At 37.2% G+C, this 19,226-nt stretch overlaps 1 protein-coding gene across 9 annotated transcripts in view; it reads left to right on the forward strand.

Moving 5' to 3' along the window:
• Window positions 1-19,226, forward strand: part of SMARCA2 (SWI/SNF related, matrix associated, actin dependent regulator of chromatin, subfamily a, member 2) — a 120,557-nt gene that overhangs the window by 94,103 nt on the left and 7,228 nt on the right. For all 9 annotated transcript variants that reach the window (XM_054809018.1, XM_054809024.1, XM_054809023.1 and 6 more), the window contains 2 exons: window positions 7,696-7,913; window positions 18,515-18,620. In XM_054809018.1, coding sequence (XP_054664993.1) covers window positions 7,696-7,913; window positions 18,515-18,620 — 324 coding nt within the window. The remainder of the gene's footprint in view (window positions 1-7,695; window positions 7,914-18,514; window positions 18,621-19,226) is intronic.

Raw genomic sequence — 19,226 nt, forward strand, 5'->3', positions numbered from 1 at the left:
ATTGCAGCTTCTTTCCTCCTGCTCTGTGACATTTGTCTGTGACCCTGAATGGAATGTAGTTGTTACCAGAAATACTACTAAGTTGTCTTAAACTTCATTCATAAATTCTAAACTAATTGATCAACTGTTTTAGCAAATCATTAAAAATGGAAGAAAAAATTAAGCCTAGAAGTACAATAGAATGATATATCCCTCCAGTAAAAGATTTATTTTAGACCAAAGAAGGAAGATCTGGAAGCGAAACTCACAGTACAGACTAATCCATAACAAGCTTGATTTTTTTTTTTTTTTTTCTCTATCCCTCTGATCATCTTCATGGCCCTCCTCTGGACTCTCTCCAACAGCTCCATGTCTTTCTTGTGCTGGGGCCCCCAGAGCTGGACGCAGTACTCCAGGTGGGGTCTCACGAGAGATGAGTAGAGGGGCGGAATCACCTCCCTTGACCTGCTGGTCACGCCTCTTTTGATGCAGCCCACGATATAGTTGGCTTTCTGGGCTGCAAGCGCACATTGCCAGGTTGTGTTGAGCTTTTCATCAGTCAGTACCCCTAAGTCCTTCTCCTCAGGACTGCTCTCAATCCATTCTCTGCCCAGCCTGTAGTTGTGCTTGGGATTGCACCAACCCACAGATCTTGCACTTGGACTTGTTGATAAAAATAAAAAAGCAAGAAAACCTTCCCCTTCCACCCTTCCTTACTGAAAAAACAGTCACTAAATGCTCCAGAATCCTGTTATGCAACAAATGTATGCATCTCTGTCATAGTGAACAAGATAAAGAGGAAAAAATGAGGCATCTCTGTTATGTTAGATTTTACTTCTAGATGGATTGCTTGTGAATCAGAAGCCAGGAGACATGTATCTCATCAGCTGTTTTGCTTGCTGGTGAAAATTGAGTGTAATAGATCATTCACAGATTGAAAGACTGCAGCAGGTACCAAGGAAGACTTGTTGGCAGTCAGAGCCCTCTTTCCTAAACAGGACCTTTCTGTGATTAGTGTGAAATAAAATGCTTCCTACTAGAGTTCCTGTCAGAGGTTTTCTTGGATTTCCTGCTCATCCATTTTACTTCAGCAAAGTAATGCCTTTGGCATCTGCAGTCACCAAAAACCCTCAGACTTTTGCTGTCCTTATCAATCTTGTTGAGAGTTTCTTGTAATTCTTCATCTTTGGTTTTTGATCTGATTAACTTTTGGCAAGGGAGACTTGAAGAAATCAGGACCTGATACAGTCGTTCCCTTTTATCGCCCAGTTCCTTCCCCCTAATGGAGCACTTTCCTTGCGCTCCCTGAGCAGGCTGTGGGTCTGGTATCATCACTAACTATTGTGCTCTTCAGTCTCACTGTCCCTAAAGTTTATGAAATCCTTGTAGGTGCAAAATCAGTTTGAGTGGTTCCATTTAAAATCATTGTTTGCCTTTTGGGGGAGGGAAGGATGAAACTATTGATTTTTTTATTTTTTTTAATCAGATTTTACTTTTGAACAGAAGAATATTTATGTCCTTGCCAATGTAGTTTGCCAGAACTTGGAGCAAGCTTATCAATGCTGGCTCTGCATGATGCTTTACTTAGTAATTGTCATATTAGAGATTAAGCTTAAGCATTAAGATATTTTACAGTAACATTAAATACTAGGATATTTTTCTCAGACCAGAAGGCAGACTGAAGATAAAAGCTTTGATCCTATAAATATTTTAAATAGATACCGTTTTTTTAAATGGGTCTTTTTGGCATCCGTCTTTAAATCAAAATGCAAGGAAAAACTATAATTTGGATTATTGTTTTCCTTACTATCTAATTAAAAATAGGCACCTGGCATTTCTGTGCAAATAATTAAGCAACTATTAATAGTTGCCAAATGCAAAGCAGAAAATAATTTATCTTCTTCCACCTCTCAAAAAAAAGCAAGTTTCAGCGATATGAAGATGCAGACCCTAACTGATGAACATATAGGTGAAGGACTCAGTTTCCTTATTTTGTGGAAATTCAGCATATCTGAGAAGACTATTTATAACAAGTTTGTGTTTTTGCAATAATTGCATTTTTGCATTTTTAAAAAACCAATACTTTTCATTTCTACTTAAGTGCTGGATGGAGACTTTTTGGTATATTTCTTATGTGGAGGAGAATGAGTCAGCAGTGAAAGCAAGGAAAAACTGGATGTATTCACTAATTTTTTGCCTTTGGCAGATTTTAATCTATACTCTGTTTTAGTTTAGTCCCAGCAAAATTTGTCTGGTAAATCTGTTGTGCACTACTATCCAGCAAGGAGAGGAAATTCAGTTAAAATAACTCTTCATCAATCCTTATAATTATCTTCAAGTATTTAGTCATTGCACTGTTGATAGAGTCTCTTATGCTCTTTCATCTAATTGTCAAATTATTATTATGGCGTTGTTCTTCTTCACAGTCATTATCTGTAGTATACTGACCTCTATGCTGTAGCATGGCAAGAAATAATTAGTTACACTGTAAGGGAACTTGCTGTAGAGAGCAAAGAAATAATTCCAATGTGTGGAAATTAGCAGCAGTCCCAGACATCAGGAATGTCACTGTTGAGAAACTAAGCAGGAGAGCTGGATTTTGAAGAGGTCTTTTGGAGAAGATGAACTTCAGCTTGGAAAGTTGAAGTCTTCATCAGTTGTCAGATGTAATCTGAGAACAAAAATGTAAAATGAAGAGAGGTATGATTTCAAAGAGAGCAAGATAAAAAGAAAAGTGGAATTTGAAGGATTATGCTGAAGAGAGAAGTTGGTAGGGGCAGGTAGGTGACAATCTAGTGCTTTCAGTGTTTGTTTATTAGCCTTCTGTAGGGTTCTTTTACTTCTTTATTCTCTTCCAAATTGGTAAATGGGAAGGAACTTCATTTTGCAAAGCAGTCATCTGTTGTTCATTACAGCATTACTGACATGTTTTTTGGTTTTAAGTGCTCAACAGCCCTTAAGCTTACTGTCTTTTGGCCAGTAGTCGGTACAATGCCCAAGTAAGGTATTTGTTGTTCCCAGAAAAGCTCATTCTTTTAGAAACTTTGCATGATTGGGTTAGTATCTGTGTTGAGGGAGTTGGGAAGCTGACTGTTTTTTCAGTTCACCTATGTTTTATGTGCTTCCTATGGAAACATGGAGTTTAATTGGCATTCTAGCAAATCCATTCACATGGTAATGTTAGTCACAAGAGCTCTCTTCTAACTTGTCAGGTTGGAGAGACACAGGGCATTGATGTCTGAAGGGAAGGGGGCAAGCTATCTTAATGTTCATTTTATTAAGATGAAATCACAGAGGGACACAGGAAGACATCTTATGTTCTGTGCCCATCTCCCATTTAATCTGACCATATTTCAGAATTATCAAGTAGACTTATTACATGGCTTCCTACCACTTCTGTTTTGTGTGTACAGTTTCTTCAACTATACGTAGTAGCAATAGCTTTCACTATGCTCTAACTTTCTTATAACAATATTATAGTTATCTCCAATCACAGGAAAAATAACTACGTTTTACAGTGTTGTGTCATCTGAATATTAGAGGCAGGCCTTAGACACCAAAACTGATCTTATGCTGAGCACCTCCACTGATTCACTGTGTTACCACACTTGAGTTACTTGATTCCTGTAAAATTAATTTAAAACTAATATAAGACTATCACCATTGTTGACTTGCAGAAGGCAGTCATGAAACAAAACTCAGAGCTGTAGCTCTTAGTGCTTATTTGGGTCCATAGTTGTCAGTTGAAAAGATGTTCAGTCGTGGTGCTCTGTCACACTCTCTAGAATTTAAGAATATACACATAATGTCGTGCTCTTCAAATGGGGAAACAAAATAGTTTCCATTTGATCTTTACTTTGTGTCTGTGGTGCTTGTGTGTCTATATTAATGTTCGCTAAGAATACTTCCACCTCAAAACAGCTATTTTCCTTTATGAAGAGGAAAATGTAATTGCAAGCAGCAATCGGAAGGCCAGCTGTCTCAGAAGTAACTTCTACTTGCCTTCTGAAAATGCACTTTTGTTTTTTTGGGGTTTTTTGGGGGGGAGGGTGGTGCTTCTTTTAGGAGGAGTGCAGTTTGATTTCTTTAATCCATGGTCAGTATGCTCTCTCTTAAAATTCCAGTGCCCTGAGAGCTGCATGCTCTTGGCTCTTTAGCAAGGAAATTGTTTTGTGTACATGGACCAGGGTACAGCAATAAGATTCAGAAAAGCAGGTAGATTTTGTCAGTACTGGACTTAACATTGGGTCCTCACACTTTCACTGGCATCTCTGCTTTTCATGAGGTGCCCAACCCTTTGCGAAATTTGACATTAAATTTTCACAGCTTTCTTTGAAGAAATTAAGTCTCCAAACTTTATTGTACTCTTTTGTCCTGCTCCCTTAGGGAAGGGAAGCGTTAAATTTTTATTTGTGTATTATTTTCTTTGACTCTCTTGCTGTTCACCTCACTAATCCAGAGGCATTTGAGCATGGGAGATGTCTGTGCTATCTTGAACTCTCACACAGCCCATCATCTGTCAGGAACTGGACATTTGTGGCTGGGATTTGTATCATTATCGTACTTGTAAAGGTTTGGAAGGTCATCCTCTTCGGTGTGGCACTTCAGCCCTAGAAGAGTAAGCTTTTCTAACCAAGAATTAAGTTAATAAAAATACTGTTGCTTATACACAAATGCATGGATCATATGTGTAGACATATGCACAGAGCATTAATATCTCTGCTGATAATTGATTTATGTGATATAGTTCTAAGCCATCTTTTGAGGCAGCCTAAATCATATAGGTTTAGTTTTAAATATTACTGTTCATATACAAAGTATAATTTTGCCACTTGAGAAGTAATGTTAGGAGTCACAATTACAACATTTTTCAACTGCTGGTATTGTCACACAGATTTTCAAGTGGTGTCACTAAAGTCTTAATTTAAAAGAGAACTGAGTTTACATTCATGCATATAAATTTTGAAAGCTTGAGTAATCAATTGATATATTGTTAGCTAAGTAGCCAGTTAAATATTTGTTTGCAGATCTTAACTAAGCTAAGAAATAGTTTGCTAACGGCAATTCACTAATTTAACAAGTGCAAGAGTGTATGTTAGTTTACTTGGGGTTTATTTTTATTTTTTTCTTTACTACATCGCTATATGTAATATTTAAAAAGTCTTTTTATCTTTTCTCTTTGTCCTGATAGTTTTTTCCAAAATACTACCTACTCCAAGAATTTTATGCAGAATTCTAAAATGAGATGTTCGTAAACTCTGTGATGACAGCACTACTGTTACTTTTTGGTGGTAGAAAATTTTTCCAGCAAACAAAAATGCGAATATATTTTAGTTAAGTGAATACCAGTTTTTCTGAAGGACAACAAAATGTTAGAAGAGAGAGAACAAAATGATAACCTGGCTTAATTTGTTTTTTTTAATTTCTTGTAACTCAGAACAGATTTCTTAATCAGCTTAAATAACTGAAACTTGATCTGTTTACTGCCGAGCAAGAGGAATACATTTTCTGTAATAAATGCATCTTTAAAGTGCATGCGACCTATTTCAGTTTTAAAATCATACATTAAATTGTCTAATTAAATTTATAATTAAAGTGCTAACAAGAATCAGTAACTGCCCAGCTAAAAATCTAATTTAGATGCCTAGAATAATAAGGGGATAAATATGATAAGTAGTTGTCAATATTAAAGCAGGCTGAAGGAGCGAGGCTTCGGGCCTTGTAGTAGGTAGAATGAAACAGCAGATTTGAGTATCCACAATCCTTTCAGTATTAAATTTTCAGTAAAACAAAATTACTTGTATATGAAAACATAGCCTTTCCCCAGCTCTCTTTTTTTTCCTGATCAGCTGATGAAGAGACTAGCAGCTCGCTGCTTTGCTGGCTTGTTAATTTTATCCCCACTAACTGTGATTTCCGATAGCCGGCCTGCTGATAGTGGTAAGGTAAATATCCTTTTTCATTGCCGTCTTGAAGATTCAGTGGAACTACATCACAGGCATATGTAGGTGTGTAACACATCAAAAGTCGGTGTTCTCTGTATTTCAATGTACAACTGAGTGCTTAAGGAGAGCAATGACATTAACTGTTGACAGCCTTGCATGCTGTATTTATTATTAGCTTTTCTATCTTCCAAGATACGCAGAGAAATTTCCTTTTCTTAACCTTTGTTAGCTGCAGTGGTTTATAGTGGATGTCCTGCTTTAGCCAAATGAATATTAATGAATTTGTGTGTAGATTATATTTTTTTTTTCTCCTCCTTTTCTCTTCATAACTCATCAGATCTCAAGTCTCCTTCATAGTGGTTATATGAATGCTGTGGAAGCATGATGTAAATTGTCTTTTGATTATTAAGGCCTAGTTTCAGGCTGTCCCTCAGGATTCTGTGTTCGTGTGTGTTCTGTGGATTTGCACATCGGAGGATGCATAGGAAACTGATTTCAGAAATCCCACTGGTGTTTTTAACATGCCAGGTTGTTTTGTGTTGTGTATCAGGTTTTGTTCACAAAATGTTTTCAAGAGACATTGTACACAATTGAGAAAAATTATGTCTGGGCTGTAATCACTCTTTTTATATTGATTGTTATGCTCACATGATCATAAATATTAGCCATGTTTGGAGCTGTGGAGAAATGAAGGTAATTGCCTTATGATTAGAGCTCTTTCAGCTACGAGAAAGGATTGATTAGCATTTGCATGTACTCAAGGCAATATTGAGAGGCAAAAGGCACAAATATCAACATCAGTTACGTTCTGAGAAAGCATTAATCAGAAAGCCTTGTTTTAAGATTTTTTTGTATTCTTTTTTCTTTTCAATTTCAGTTCTCTTATGACCTGGTATATTTTTTATTATCTTTTGTTGGCTTTCCCAAATCAAGAAAAGTTTAGCTTCTTGCTTTATCACATGGATCTGATAGTCAGTGTGTGAACAGGTTCCCTTTATTTCTAGTTTGGTTTTTTGTAGCAATTTTTTTTATCCCTCTGCATAGTGCTGCTGGGTCTGGTTAAAAGCATATATCCAGGTAATTGAAACTGGTGTTCATTGTTTGTGACTGTGTGGGGTTTGGGTTTTGGTTTGGTTTTTTTCATCCCATGTTATGAGTGCTTTTTACAGTAAAACACTGCACTGTCAGTATTTCTGCCTGTTGGTTACTATTATAGAAGAAAATGATACATTTTAGAGATTTTTATAAGGCTTAGGCGATTTGGAAGTTGCTTAAACTATTTGGGAGACAAGTTGAGTCGTTACTGCATAAAGTATCTGTGTGGTCTTTGTGTGCACAAAGAAATGTGTGTGATCCGTCTTTGGGAGCCAAGCACGGTTTAAACTGTCCTGTTTAAAAACATGCGATACCAAAGTCTGTTTTGCATGGAAATACATAAGCAAGAACTGCCACTGATGTGAACAAATGAATGTTTGTTGTACACTTACTAACACTGTATCACAGGCCATTATTGTGTGTGAAATTGAGTTAGTGTGGAATTCAAGGTTCAGATAAACACACAGCTATTTAGATCATAGAAGAATTCTTAGAACGAAGTAATATGTAGTGTCTCTTTGATTGCCAGTAAGTCAATTTCCCATTGTACTTTTATTTGTAAATTAGCTGAACATTTTGAGTTGTGGGGTTGCAGGTTTGTAAATGCAGTTTGTTACTTCCCTTTGCAATATCTCTTTTGTCTAAAAATCATACCTTTTGAATCTGTGGTTGTCAGGCAATCGAAGACGGCAATTTGGAAGAAATGGAAGAGGAAGTCCGGCTTAAAAAACGGAAGAGACGAAGAAATGTGGATAAAGATTCTGGGAAGGAGGATGGAGAGAAAGCAAAGAAAAGAAGAGGCAGACCTCCTGCAGAGAAGTTGTCACCCAACCCTCCCAAACTGACAAAACAAATGAATGCTATCATTGATACTGTGATAAACTACAAGGACAGGTGAGCTTGGAGATGGTCTCTGTTGCATGTGCTCTCTCCCTCTGTTGATATCTCTCTGTGTTTTTTAATGGCTTCATTTTTGTTTTCAGTCTTTAGAATGATTTGCTGCCACAGCATTTCTGAAAAGTAATTCCACTTAGGGCCTGATCCTATAAGTCTTACTCTCTGAGGAGGGTTTTTTAAAGACCCATCTGATAGGAAATGGTTGAAATACAAATACAAAAAGTAGGCATAGAGCTCGGGCTCAGAAATTAAGTCATTCTGCTCAGGAGGTGTATTTAAGAACATTTAGCTTGAGCGGGATATTCCTTCAGTTTAGTTGTGCAGCTTGTGTAAAGATTAAGCTTTTCAAATACGTGGCTACAGATTTATTAATGCAAGTTAACCTGAGTCTCACCATGACCTGAAAGACTTCCCAAAAAATGTAGGGATCATATCATGAGCAAAAGAAAAAACTGTAGAAGTGCTGAGCATAATATGTTGTCCACAGCTGAGATGGAAGCTTGTTTGTGAAGAAATCCCTATGTTCAGCATGACAAAATGCTAAATAGCTGGACCTTAGGAAAAAATACCACTTCTAATCTGAAATGTCATTTGAAGACTTCTGTTTTGCAGGTTTTCAAACTGAAAATCATCTACGATTCATGAGGAAGAAATTGAGAATTAGTTAATAGCATCTTTGAATCAGACTTGTTTGAGAAAGTTGTATTTTTTAACTCAACTTCTATTTGCCAAAAATCAGTAAAAACCCCTTGTGTACTTATACTTTCTTTGCTGTACATTGAATTACTTAAATCATACAAGGAGCAATTATAAGCTAAATAAATATTAAATGCATTCAGAGAAAATCAAGAAGTGTTTGCATTAGGTGACCTGCACAATCGTAACAATATAATTTTTGCATGTAAATAACTTTCAGTCTGTGACTTCAGATGGCAAGTTGTACTTCTTCCTTTATTGCAGCTACTGTTTTGGGTCTCCCTGTCTGTACAAGGTTAACTTGTGCAGTATCTGGTGAAGCACACAGACTTGTGATGCCTGACTTTTTTGGCACGTAACTGTTGAAATGAAGTATTCTGTGATCTTTGGGCTCTCTCTAGAGTATATCGAAAAGTTTATTGCATCAGAGCAGTAATCACAGCAATGAACATGATGAGCAGGAAGCTGACTACGAACTCAGTGTATTCAGCTGGCTGTGACTCTTAACTAACACAGTAGCTGAGGCGGAAGAAGTGTTTAAAATTCAGGTATTCCAGTCAGGGCTGCAAGGAAGCATCTCTTCATTTTTGATCCCTGGCCTTGAGCCTTCTCCTGAAGCCAAGCACTTCTGATCAAGGTGCCTACTTCTCACTTTTAAAATAGCAAGCAAAGTTACTTTCGCTAGCCTCCAGTAGGGGATAGCTGCTGATAGTTACAGGGGAGTTAAAGGTTTTTGCCTTTTGCTGGTGCCTCAGGAAGTTCGTATCTAATCTCTGTCAAACAAGTTAACTGCTGTGCTATTATGTAGTGACAAGGCATACTATTCCCTCTCCCAGGAGCCCACGTTTATGCAAGACAGAATTGCTTCCCACTGTAAAAAGTGTATGGAGCTCTATTCTGTTAGAAATTAAAAATACCTGTTAAACTGAGCTCTTCAGTGCGATGAATTACACAGAAGAGTTCCAAATTCCTGTATTCTGATTTTTTTTGTGAGCTAGCATCAAATCACCCAATCCTACAAAAGTTGGGACAGAACACAACTGCAAATGTAGGCATTAGGAAATTTAAAATCTTAAAGTCTTTGGGCTTAAGGTTGTACTAGAGTTCGATGAACATTTTCAGGATTTCCAGCTTTAGAATTAAGTGGGGTTTGGCATTGGAACCCTTCAGCTTTGTTGGACGTTCATGTTTGTTCAGCTCTGGGCTTTTGTGTGTGTGAAGGCAATTGGGGCAAGTATAGAGGGACAGAGTAATTGGAAGAAAAGTAGGCCATGAGCTTCATCTGGGGAAAAAAAAAGGGGGTTTGTGTATTTAGTATTTTAATGCTTGTCTTTAGCTTAAATTTTCAGTGCTAATAGATGTTTCATCTCTACTGTATAAAAGTCCAGATGGCTGATCTGGACCACAGAGAGCTGATTGTGTCCCAAAAGGTGGTAAGGTGATACCCATCCAAAATCTTACTGACTTTGGCCTGAGTTACTTTGCCAAAACAAATTCTGTAATCTTTAGTAAGTTTTGCTGCAGTTAATAACCCAGCAAAAAACCAAGAGAATTCATTGCAAAACTAATAAACCTCTGTGTGCTTTATCTCACGTTTCCCCTTGCTTTTGAGTAGAGCTGCTTGTAAATACAGAACCACTTCTCTGTTCTTGTTAAAGTCTTTCTTTTTAAAAAAACATTTTTCCATGGTGCCCACAAAAAACTGGAGTACCAGTTGGCTGCTTTTGTGTGGCAATTCTCTATAATGTTGATGCAGAGAAGGAGTCTCCAAATACTTTCCTAACTGCCTTGTATTTGACTTCTGTTGTAGGCATTTGGGGACAAGTACAGTCCTTTCCTTGCTTATTTAAAAAGCATCCAACAAAATAGGCTGGGTTGCCTACGTCTAGGAGAGCTAGAGGCTACAATAATACAAGGAATAAGCTCTAGTAAACTGAAGCTTGAGCTACACAATTATGTAAAAGCCAAAATAAGATTAAACAGACAAATTAGCAACATTTGAGGTAGATGTTCAGTGTAGAGAAATGCACCACATGATACTTTGAAAAGGAAATTCAGAGGTATATATCCATCTACTTGCAAACCCCAGTTAAAGAACTGCATGCAAGACAGTGGAAGTTGGCATTGAGGCCAGATTACTGGTTGTCTCTGTCATGTCCTCAGTGCAAAGTGAAGCTTTTTCTTTAGAATTTCCTTTTATGCAGTACTGTGTAGCAACTTCCGTATTTCCTTTTCTTCCCACCCCACATCCCAACATAATAGTGATTTTAATGAAACATTCAATTAATGATAAGTTTAATAGTTCTTAAAGAGCAATTTATAACTACAAGCTGAGTCTTTGGATCTTTCTAGAGAACTAGGAACACACTGAAGGAGAGAAAACTTCAGTGTTGGTGCTGAGGTTTGATTTGACTGGCAGCCTAACTGCATTAGTTTCCTGGAATTATGGTACCTGGGGTGTCTCCTGTGTAAAAAAAGAAAGAAAATAGTAAACAAGGAGCAAGGAGAGAAAGGACAGAGATGTGAGGCATGATGAAAACGTTCAACTCGGACTGTTTCAACTCCTTTGGTGTGAGAGCTGTTGAGGTCCTTGTCAAGTTGGTAGTACTTTCTCGCAGGTTGCTGTGCTTTGGATTCCAGTGTTGGGTGATGTGTTTTAAGCTTTTCTTCATGTTGATAGGCATCAATTTGAAGAACTGTGGGGTGAGTGCTCCAAATCATTAAGCAGTAAAAATGCTTGTTGAATTCACTGCTACCTTTTTAAAGTGCACCTGTGCTCCCATTATTTAACTTTACATATCAAACCATAAAACATGTTGCCAACCATACAGAGCAGTACTATAGATACAGAGCCTTTTTTTTTCCTCTTATCTTTGCCATCATAGGAGAAGCTGAGATAATCTAGGTTTCATCTGTAATGGCTTTGAATGGAGAACAAATTTGTAATGAAGCAGAAGTAAGATAGAAAAGATGATCAGAATCCTCTGACTTCTAATCACCTGATGTAGTGGAAGATGTCCCTGCCCACCCACGGCAGGGAAGTTGGACTAGATTACCTTCAAAGGTCCCTTCCGACGCAAACCATTCTATGATTCTGTGATTTTGGTAAAGCATTTGTTAGGGTACCACAGGAAAATTATAGGCTAATTTGAAAGAAAGAGGAGATCTAATGAGTAAGCTCTCCAATCTGAGTGAAAACAAGGAAAAAGTTGTAACTGAAGACACCAATAAAAAAGGAACTATTGGACAGAAGATACCATGAAAGTTCCTGAAGCATTGGTGTTGACATAGATCATAATATATTAATGATATATTATTAAAAAAAATGAGGAGTGTCCTAGCCAAAATATAAAGTTTTGAAGTATCAATATTGGGATGGTATTCATGGAGGACTGAACACAGTTAAGTCTGAAGTAAAAGAACTGGCATGAAGTACAGTGCCCCAGAGTGCATTATAAGGTACTTAGGGCCTAAAAATAGGAAACTTTTGAGTTGGAAGCTCATCACGTGGAACTGACAGAAAAAGAATGACCTGGACAAAGAAATTATTGATCAAAGCTAACTATGACCCATCAATATTGTCCAGCCATAAGAAAATAGGAGCCTGGCCCTGACATTATTGCTTGTGTGGACAAGGAAATACTCATTAGATGTGTATGCCATTGTATGTGACACCATTAATGGTTCTGACTGGCTGTATACAGTACTTGAATCCTTTTCCATTCAAGAAAGATTAGTTTATACTGAGACAAGTGTAAATAATTATTTCAATTATAAGTAGCATGGGAGAGTCTTACAAGAGGAAGCAGGTTGGTTTGTTTATCCAAACACAGCACTGTCTGAGAGGGGAAAATGATTGCTCTCAGTAAATTCACCTGGGAAAGAAGGGAAGCATAAACACAGGGAGAATGTGGAAATATGTAAAGTACAGGATGGTGATCACAAGGTTATATGAGAGTGAACATTCATGAATACATTCAAGTTGTTAACTAAGAGTTCTGGAACCTCTGCATATGGTGTAGTGGGGCAGAAATACCTTTGTTCCTCGATGAAAAAACTGTTATATGATTATTTACAATACCAAGGCCCTAGATTCAAGGACCTGTAAATACCTTTCCAGTTACACTGGTTCCTGATTCTCCAGTGTAAAGTATATGCATCATCTTTGCAGACTCCTTTTGCAATAACACATTTTAATCTGGGATTTTGTTGCAATTATTTCTTAAACTAAGATTTAGGTACCTTTGCACCCTTGTACCTTGTTATAATCTTGCAGCGTAAAACACCTGTTTAGAAGAGAGCAAGTTGAAATGCATCAGTCCAGCATTATTGTCACACTTTTTTCCAGTTCCAGTGGAAACCTGTCTTCACTTCCCTCTAAAATTAGGAATGCCCATAGAAATGGATAATCACAGAATCATATGTATAATACTTATGTTTTCAGAAAGCAGAATTAGTTTGGATGTCCAGTTTAAATGTTTTAGCCTTTTGAAAGCAGGGACAATTATATTGGAGATAGATGTTCTTTCCAGAACAAAGAATTTGTATGCCAAATTTGAGCCCCAGCTGCTGATTTCCCATTGGGCACATACATGCAGGTTTAGTCCCCCAAACTATCTTTTTCCTCTTTTGAAGGTTTTCCTTTATTTTTTATTTCAGAGGAAGACAAGCTGAAAGTGTAGCTTCCCTTTCCTGATTGTTAAAATTAAGTGGAGATGAAGAATGATACTTCATACCTTGTAATCCTTCAGCTTTCTACAAATCCACTGTCCTGTTCTGCCTTGCATCAGTTTCATGTTTCCTGCCTAGGTGCCAGTTTGATGCTACTGCTAGTTTGCATTAGCTTTGTTTAGAGAGCAACACCTGATTTCAAGAGTCCCTGGACATGATAGCATGATACTGCATACAGTGATTTTCATTTGTGATCTACCTGCTCTCTGCTTTATTTGTGAGACTTAAAGTAAGGACTTGCATGGTGTACCAGCTAACTGCACAAAGCATCCTCCCCATAGCAGGTGGCTGTTGACCACATTTTAGTAAAGATGGTAAGAAAATTGAAAGATGGGGTTATTGTGCCCTGTCCATGTTTTCTGCTTGGCAAGAGGCTTCCCCTGTCTGTGGTGCTTAGCATTTTGATCACTGCATCATTAAAACCAACATATTTACATTTGTGCCCATAGTATTCTAATTTTGACAGGACATAGCTCAGGGAGAGAGTATTTTTCTCTGTATGTGCAATAGATTTTATTGAGACTATCTCCAGCTGTTTCCTTAAGTGGCCAGTTTTTAACTGTTATAAAATGGTGAGTAATGTAATTAGCCATTACTAATCTAACTAGTAATTAATTATGCCAACTGGTACTCTTGAGTATTCAAACAGGCAAAGCAAATAATTCTTATTTATAGCCAAACCAAAGCTATGGAGTCATAGCCATATGTCAAAACCAGGAACTGTATTTTTAAGTATTTTTACCCACTTCCATTTCAATGATGGGACAGGTCGACCATGTGTTACTGCAGCCAGTTTAAAAAAGAGCCACCATTAAATACATTTAATGAAAATGAATCATCTGCCTACATATCTGGGTTACTGTTGGAAGTTGTTAAATACAGAGGAACCACCTCGCTATGTGAGCTCTTAATTCTCCTCCCACACACACGCTTTTTTTTAAAGAGCATCCTTGTGAGTTACATTTGATTAGGAGTTGTAATTTGCACACCGTGGTTCTGCGAATGTGTACAAGTCTTCATTTTCGTTCTACTCACTCTAAATTGAATTTCAATATTTGTTAAAAGTGTGAAATTCACTAGAAATACGAGAATGTCTTGTGGTTTCAGCTTCATAGTTGTCTCTCCTTTTGATTCCAAAGGAGAAGGCGTGTTGATAGTAGTAATACTTTTGACAGGTCAATGGCAGCTTGCTTCTGGCCGCATACTGCCAGGGAAAACTAATACAAAAGGAGGCTTGTGCAAATGAGGCCTAATTGCTCCTGCATTTCATTTCACTGATGATAATACTGACTAAATGGGTGGAAATACATGCTTATATGTACCTTGTAAATAGTTTAACAAAAACGAGAGAAAATCAGAAACAACGATAAAAAATATTTTTTTAATGAGCAGTATTTTTTAATGATTTTTAACTCGCACAGCATGCAGGTATTTTTTATGTTAGCACACATAAGACTAGCATGTTGAGCTGATGCAGCAGCAGTGAACTGTCACTCACAGTTCTTTCACAGTCAGGTCTTTTAATTTATTCTGGTCCTTCTTCCCTTCAGCACATATTCTGCTAGTTGCTAGGCAACCGTATTTTTTTTTACTGCGCATGATTTTTATGTGGCAGTTGTGGTTATTATTTTCTAATTACAAAAGTGGGGACAGGGATTAAAATCAGAGTTGCATTAATAATTAATAATTTTCTCCTGTTGTATCCGCAACACAGCCATTTGAGATTATGTAAGAAAAGATCACATTAATTTACAGTATAGATAGACATATACAAAGGGAGCAGAAGATAATAATTCTTTGTGAGAGGAGGTTCTATAAAAACGATAGAACAGAGTAAGCTGTTACTGATCTAAGTAGACAAAATCAGGCACTAGTCTTCTGTCTCTTGCATATTTCATGCCTTCGATACTTTTATGGCCTTAAATGATGCTCAGTAATTAATTATATCAAGCAAAAGCTTGAAGGTTTTCTATGGCATTCTTAGTTTAACAGAATGTGTGAACAAATCACAGTTGGCTAGATTTATATCTTGAAAATAGGATATTGCTGCTTAATAATTTACTACTGTTATATTTTTAATATAAAATACAATATCAGGGTGGGTATGTGTATGTAAAAAGAGGAAAAAAAATTACATACCTATGAGATAAAAAGCTCTGTAATCATCAGAAGCTTTTTAATAGGACAAATATGCTATACATGTTTTAAAATTTGATCAAAATGGGATTATTAGTAGCTGTTTCTTTTATACTTAAATCATTATATTTGTTGTTGGACTCCGATGTGTAGTTGAAGCAACACCAGTATCAGTGGTTTCATAATTTTTCTCAAATGGTTATTTCTGCTAAAAGAAAGCTGCTGAAGTTTGAAATACAGCCATGATAACTCAGTCCTTCTGCACAGCAAATCCAGATTCATACTGCAAAAAGTTTTCAAAGTAACTTATCACACTGCTTAAAGGATTAACTTACATCTGTATCATATGTTAGTATATTGCACAGATTTATTTATTAAGTTTGTAAAGTCAAGCAAGCAGAAAAATAGGATATAACAGAAAAAAAGGTGGAAAACTAATGTGTTTCCCTCTGGAGGGTGTGTTAGAGTGTGCTCTGTAATGGCACAACAGTGTCCTGCTTTGCTTTGCTTCACTTTGCTTCGCTTCGCTTTTCAACAGGACCAGTGCCTTGCATATACAAGGTGGGCACTGATCACTTAGTGCATGGCTGAATTCCTGAATATTTTGCAGATACAGAACTTTTTTCACAACATTTTATTCTAACTTTACAAATGAGGAGTAGAAACTTAAATTGTAATTGGGCACCAGAGAACAGATTTCTCAGAGCACTTAGTGTTTTATAGGTTCAGAACAAATTTCAGTCATATACGTTGCAGTTGTGAGTGCTCAACACTTCTCTTTATTAACCAAAAAAAATATACAGTCCTCAATTTGCAAAGAAGTAGAAACACATGTTAATTTAATCCGTTGTGTAGTGTGTACTTAATGCATTGCTTTTCCTTGTATTGCTTCCAATTTCTCTTTGAGAGGGAAGTCTGAGATGAAGACAGGTTGTGTCATGTGGCATGACGTAGTCACTCACGCACATCATTAACAAGGTCGGTGCCTTTAAATCCATAGTACAAACACCTCCCACTTTAACAGGGGAAATATGAAAGTAATGAATTTGTCTCTTTGATGTGAATCAGTACCAAAGGAGATGGGAGGTGTGATGGTCTGAGTTTGGCAATTACTTGCTGGCAGGAGAGAAATACTTGGGATGACAATTATCTGATCATTTTATGATTTCCTCTATTTCAGTAGCAGAGTGCTTCCCAAATAAATTAGATCTGTTGTGTGAAATTGCTAGTAACTGCCTGGAGTGTGAGGTGCAGGTGGTCTGTCAGGGCATCTGCCCCAATAGCTGTATGGGGTAGATAGACTTCACTGTCACCTTCCCTCACAGAGGCACACAGTACACCACCTTGTCTCACCGTGCAGTAGAAGCACCCAGATGTGTGTTCATGCATATGCCAAAATCTTGCTGTAATCTAGGAGGCGGCCTGGCAAGGGGAACCTTGCCAGTTTCTGCTGCTGCAAGTCAGACAAAAATTGTCAGAATGAGACAGAGGCTTTTGGAAAAATACTCTAGCTGCCAGTTGTCACACAGGATATTAGTTGAACAACACTGATGAGCAAGCTGCGATTAGAACATTTACATTATTGTCCTCTCAGATGCAAGTTATAGAAGGAGCAGCAGTGTCCCAGGACTAAACCAAGAATAAGAAATCTTGCATTAGGTGAGCAACAGCTACTTAGGAAATGAGGGAATTCTGTTTATTCCTACTTGTTCATTGGTTTATCAAGTCCATAAGAAAAGTAGTATCTCCTTAAACTCTGATGTTATTTGAGGCATTAAGAAATGCCTAAGATATAGTAGACATTCATGACGTTATTCATGAAGGGCAGAGCTGTTCTGTGCTTTTTATCATCGTTATCCTCCATGGCAGAATTACCTCAGTTAACCTTGGATTCAGTATGATAAGACCCCACACCAGTGTGGAGGGTGACTGCCAGAGAGACTGGAGACCAGGACTTGGTGGCCTTCTTTCCCAACTCCTGTGAAGTAACTCCTGAGTTACCGCCTGAAGATGCAAATGAGAAAACAGGACCTTTTTGGAGTAGCTGTGAGAGAATAAAGCATGTGAATGTGGGCTAGGAAATATTTATGAATGCTATATGCAGCAAATTACAGTTACTCTCAGCAGAGCTTTTTTCTGCTACTTTGTCTTTGAGAAAAATTACATGCAACGGGGGGGCGGGGGGGTGCGGAAAAAGACTGAGACCATAAGTGCCATCAACACATTTTCCTCTCCAGGTAACACAGTCATGTATTGTTTGGGAAGCCACAAATAATAAGATAAAAAAACCCTCTCAGTTTGGGAGTGTTAAAATAGCTATTAATAAAGGGTGAACAATGGGAAATCGGGAAATCTTAGAAATTCTTAACACCTGTAAGTAATAGGCAATGTTCCTAGAGTATGAAAGGTTTCTAGATAACTCATCGCTTTATTTCAGGTGACTGAAGAAGTACAAATGGCAGTAGTAATTTTCAATACAGTTACAAAAATCTTCCCAGAAACCTAACAGTCATTAATGGAAGTTAATACATTTTTTTTGTTGTAACTTCTAGTTAGTCTGATAGCAATCAGTGTCTGGTATAATGGAAATCAGTATGAACAAATTGTTTGCTATGACAAGGAGGTACAAAACAACTACAAAATGACCAAGAAGAAGATGAACTTATGATGACAGGAGGGACATTTGCTAAAAATTGTAAAACAAAACTGAGAAGCAGATAAGACTGTACTCAGCAAGCCACTGCAGAATTCAGATTCAAATCCTGATCCTGCTTCCATAAAGCCTCCTACACTTATGATCCTATAATGGTGGTGATATGTTAGGACAACAGCACAAAGGATATGTTTTAAGTTGTAAATTAATCTGTACCAAATTAAAAAATCAGAGCAGGGTTGAATTTCTAATTCTTTGAAAGAAAAAATTGTGATTTTTTGTTTTTATTTTTTTTCTTACGATTAGATTGTGTGCGTGTGTGTGTTTTTTTGTGAGAAAGTTGTAGTAATTCTTTGCATTATGGGTTTGTTTTTCTCAACAGTTCAGGACGGCAGCTAAGTGAAGTCTTCATTCAGCTCCCGTCTAGGAAAGAATTACCAGAGTATTATGAATTGATTAGGAAACCAGTGGATTTCAAAAAGATAAAGGTAAGAACCCTTTTTGGAAGAGGAGATTCCTCCATTTCTTTTGTTATACAGAAGAGTGAGCATGAAGTCATCATTAAAATTACAACAACATGAATATTGCATGTACTTGTATTTGTGGCTTAGATTTTAAACGTTGTTGCACACCTTGCTAGGAATTTTATTTAGTGTATAATTGCAGTATATCACTGTAATTTCAAAGCCAAATCAAAATGTAGCAGTGTGACATGAATGACAGTTTCAGAGATGACATCTCAGCGTCTTTTTTGTAAAGACCTAATTGTGAATCTGTAAGCACATCTTTGGTAAAAACACAGCATTTGCAAAGGTTTAATGGATCTAGGAGAATATAGTCATCCCTAAACAGGCATCACATCTTGGAACAGCCAGGTTAGATCCAAACACAGTTTGGCAGGTGGAGTTTAGGCAGCTTGTTGCATGTTAGGTGATGTCATAACTCTATGACTTTCATTCATGTCATAGCTTGTTTTGGTTTTGTGCTAGAAAGAAGAAACTGGAACTTCTTTTACCAACAGAACTCCATTTCTGTTGCTTTTGTCCCTTCCAGTTCACACAGCAATTGCTTAATTTTTAATCTATTACCCTGGT

This window comes from Grus americana, chromosome Z (assembly GCF_028858705.1).
Source record: "Grus americana isolate bGruAme1 chromosome Z, bGruAme1.mat, whole genome shotgun sequence".
Classification (NCBI taxonomy): Eukaryota; Metazoa; Chordata; class Aves; order Gruiformes; family Gruidae; genus Grus; species Grus americana.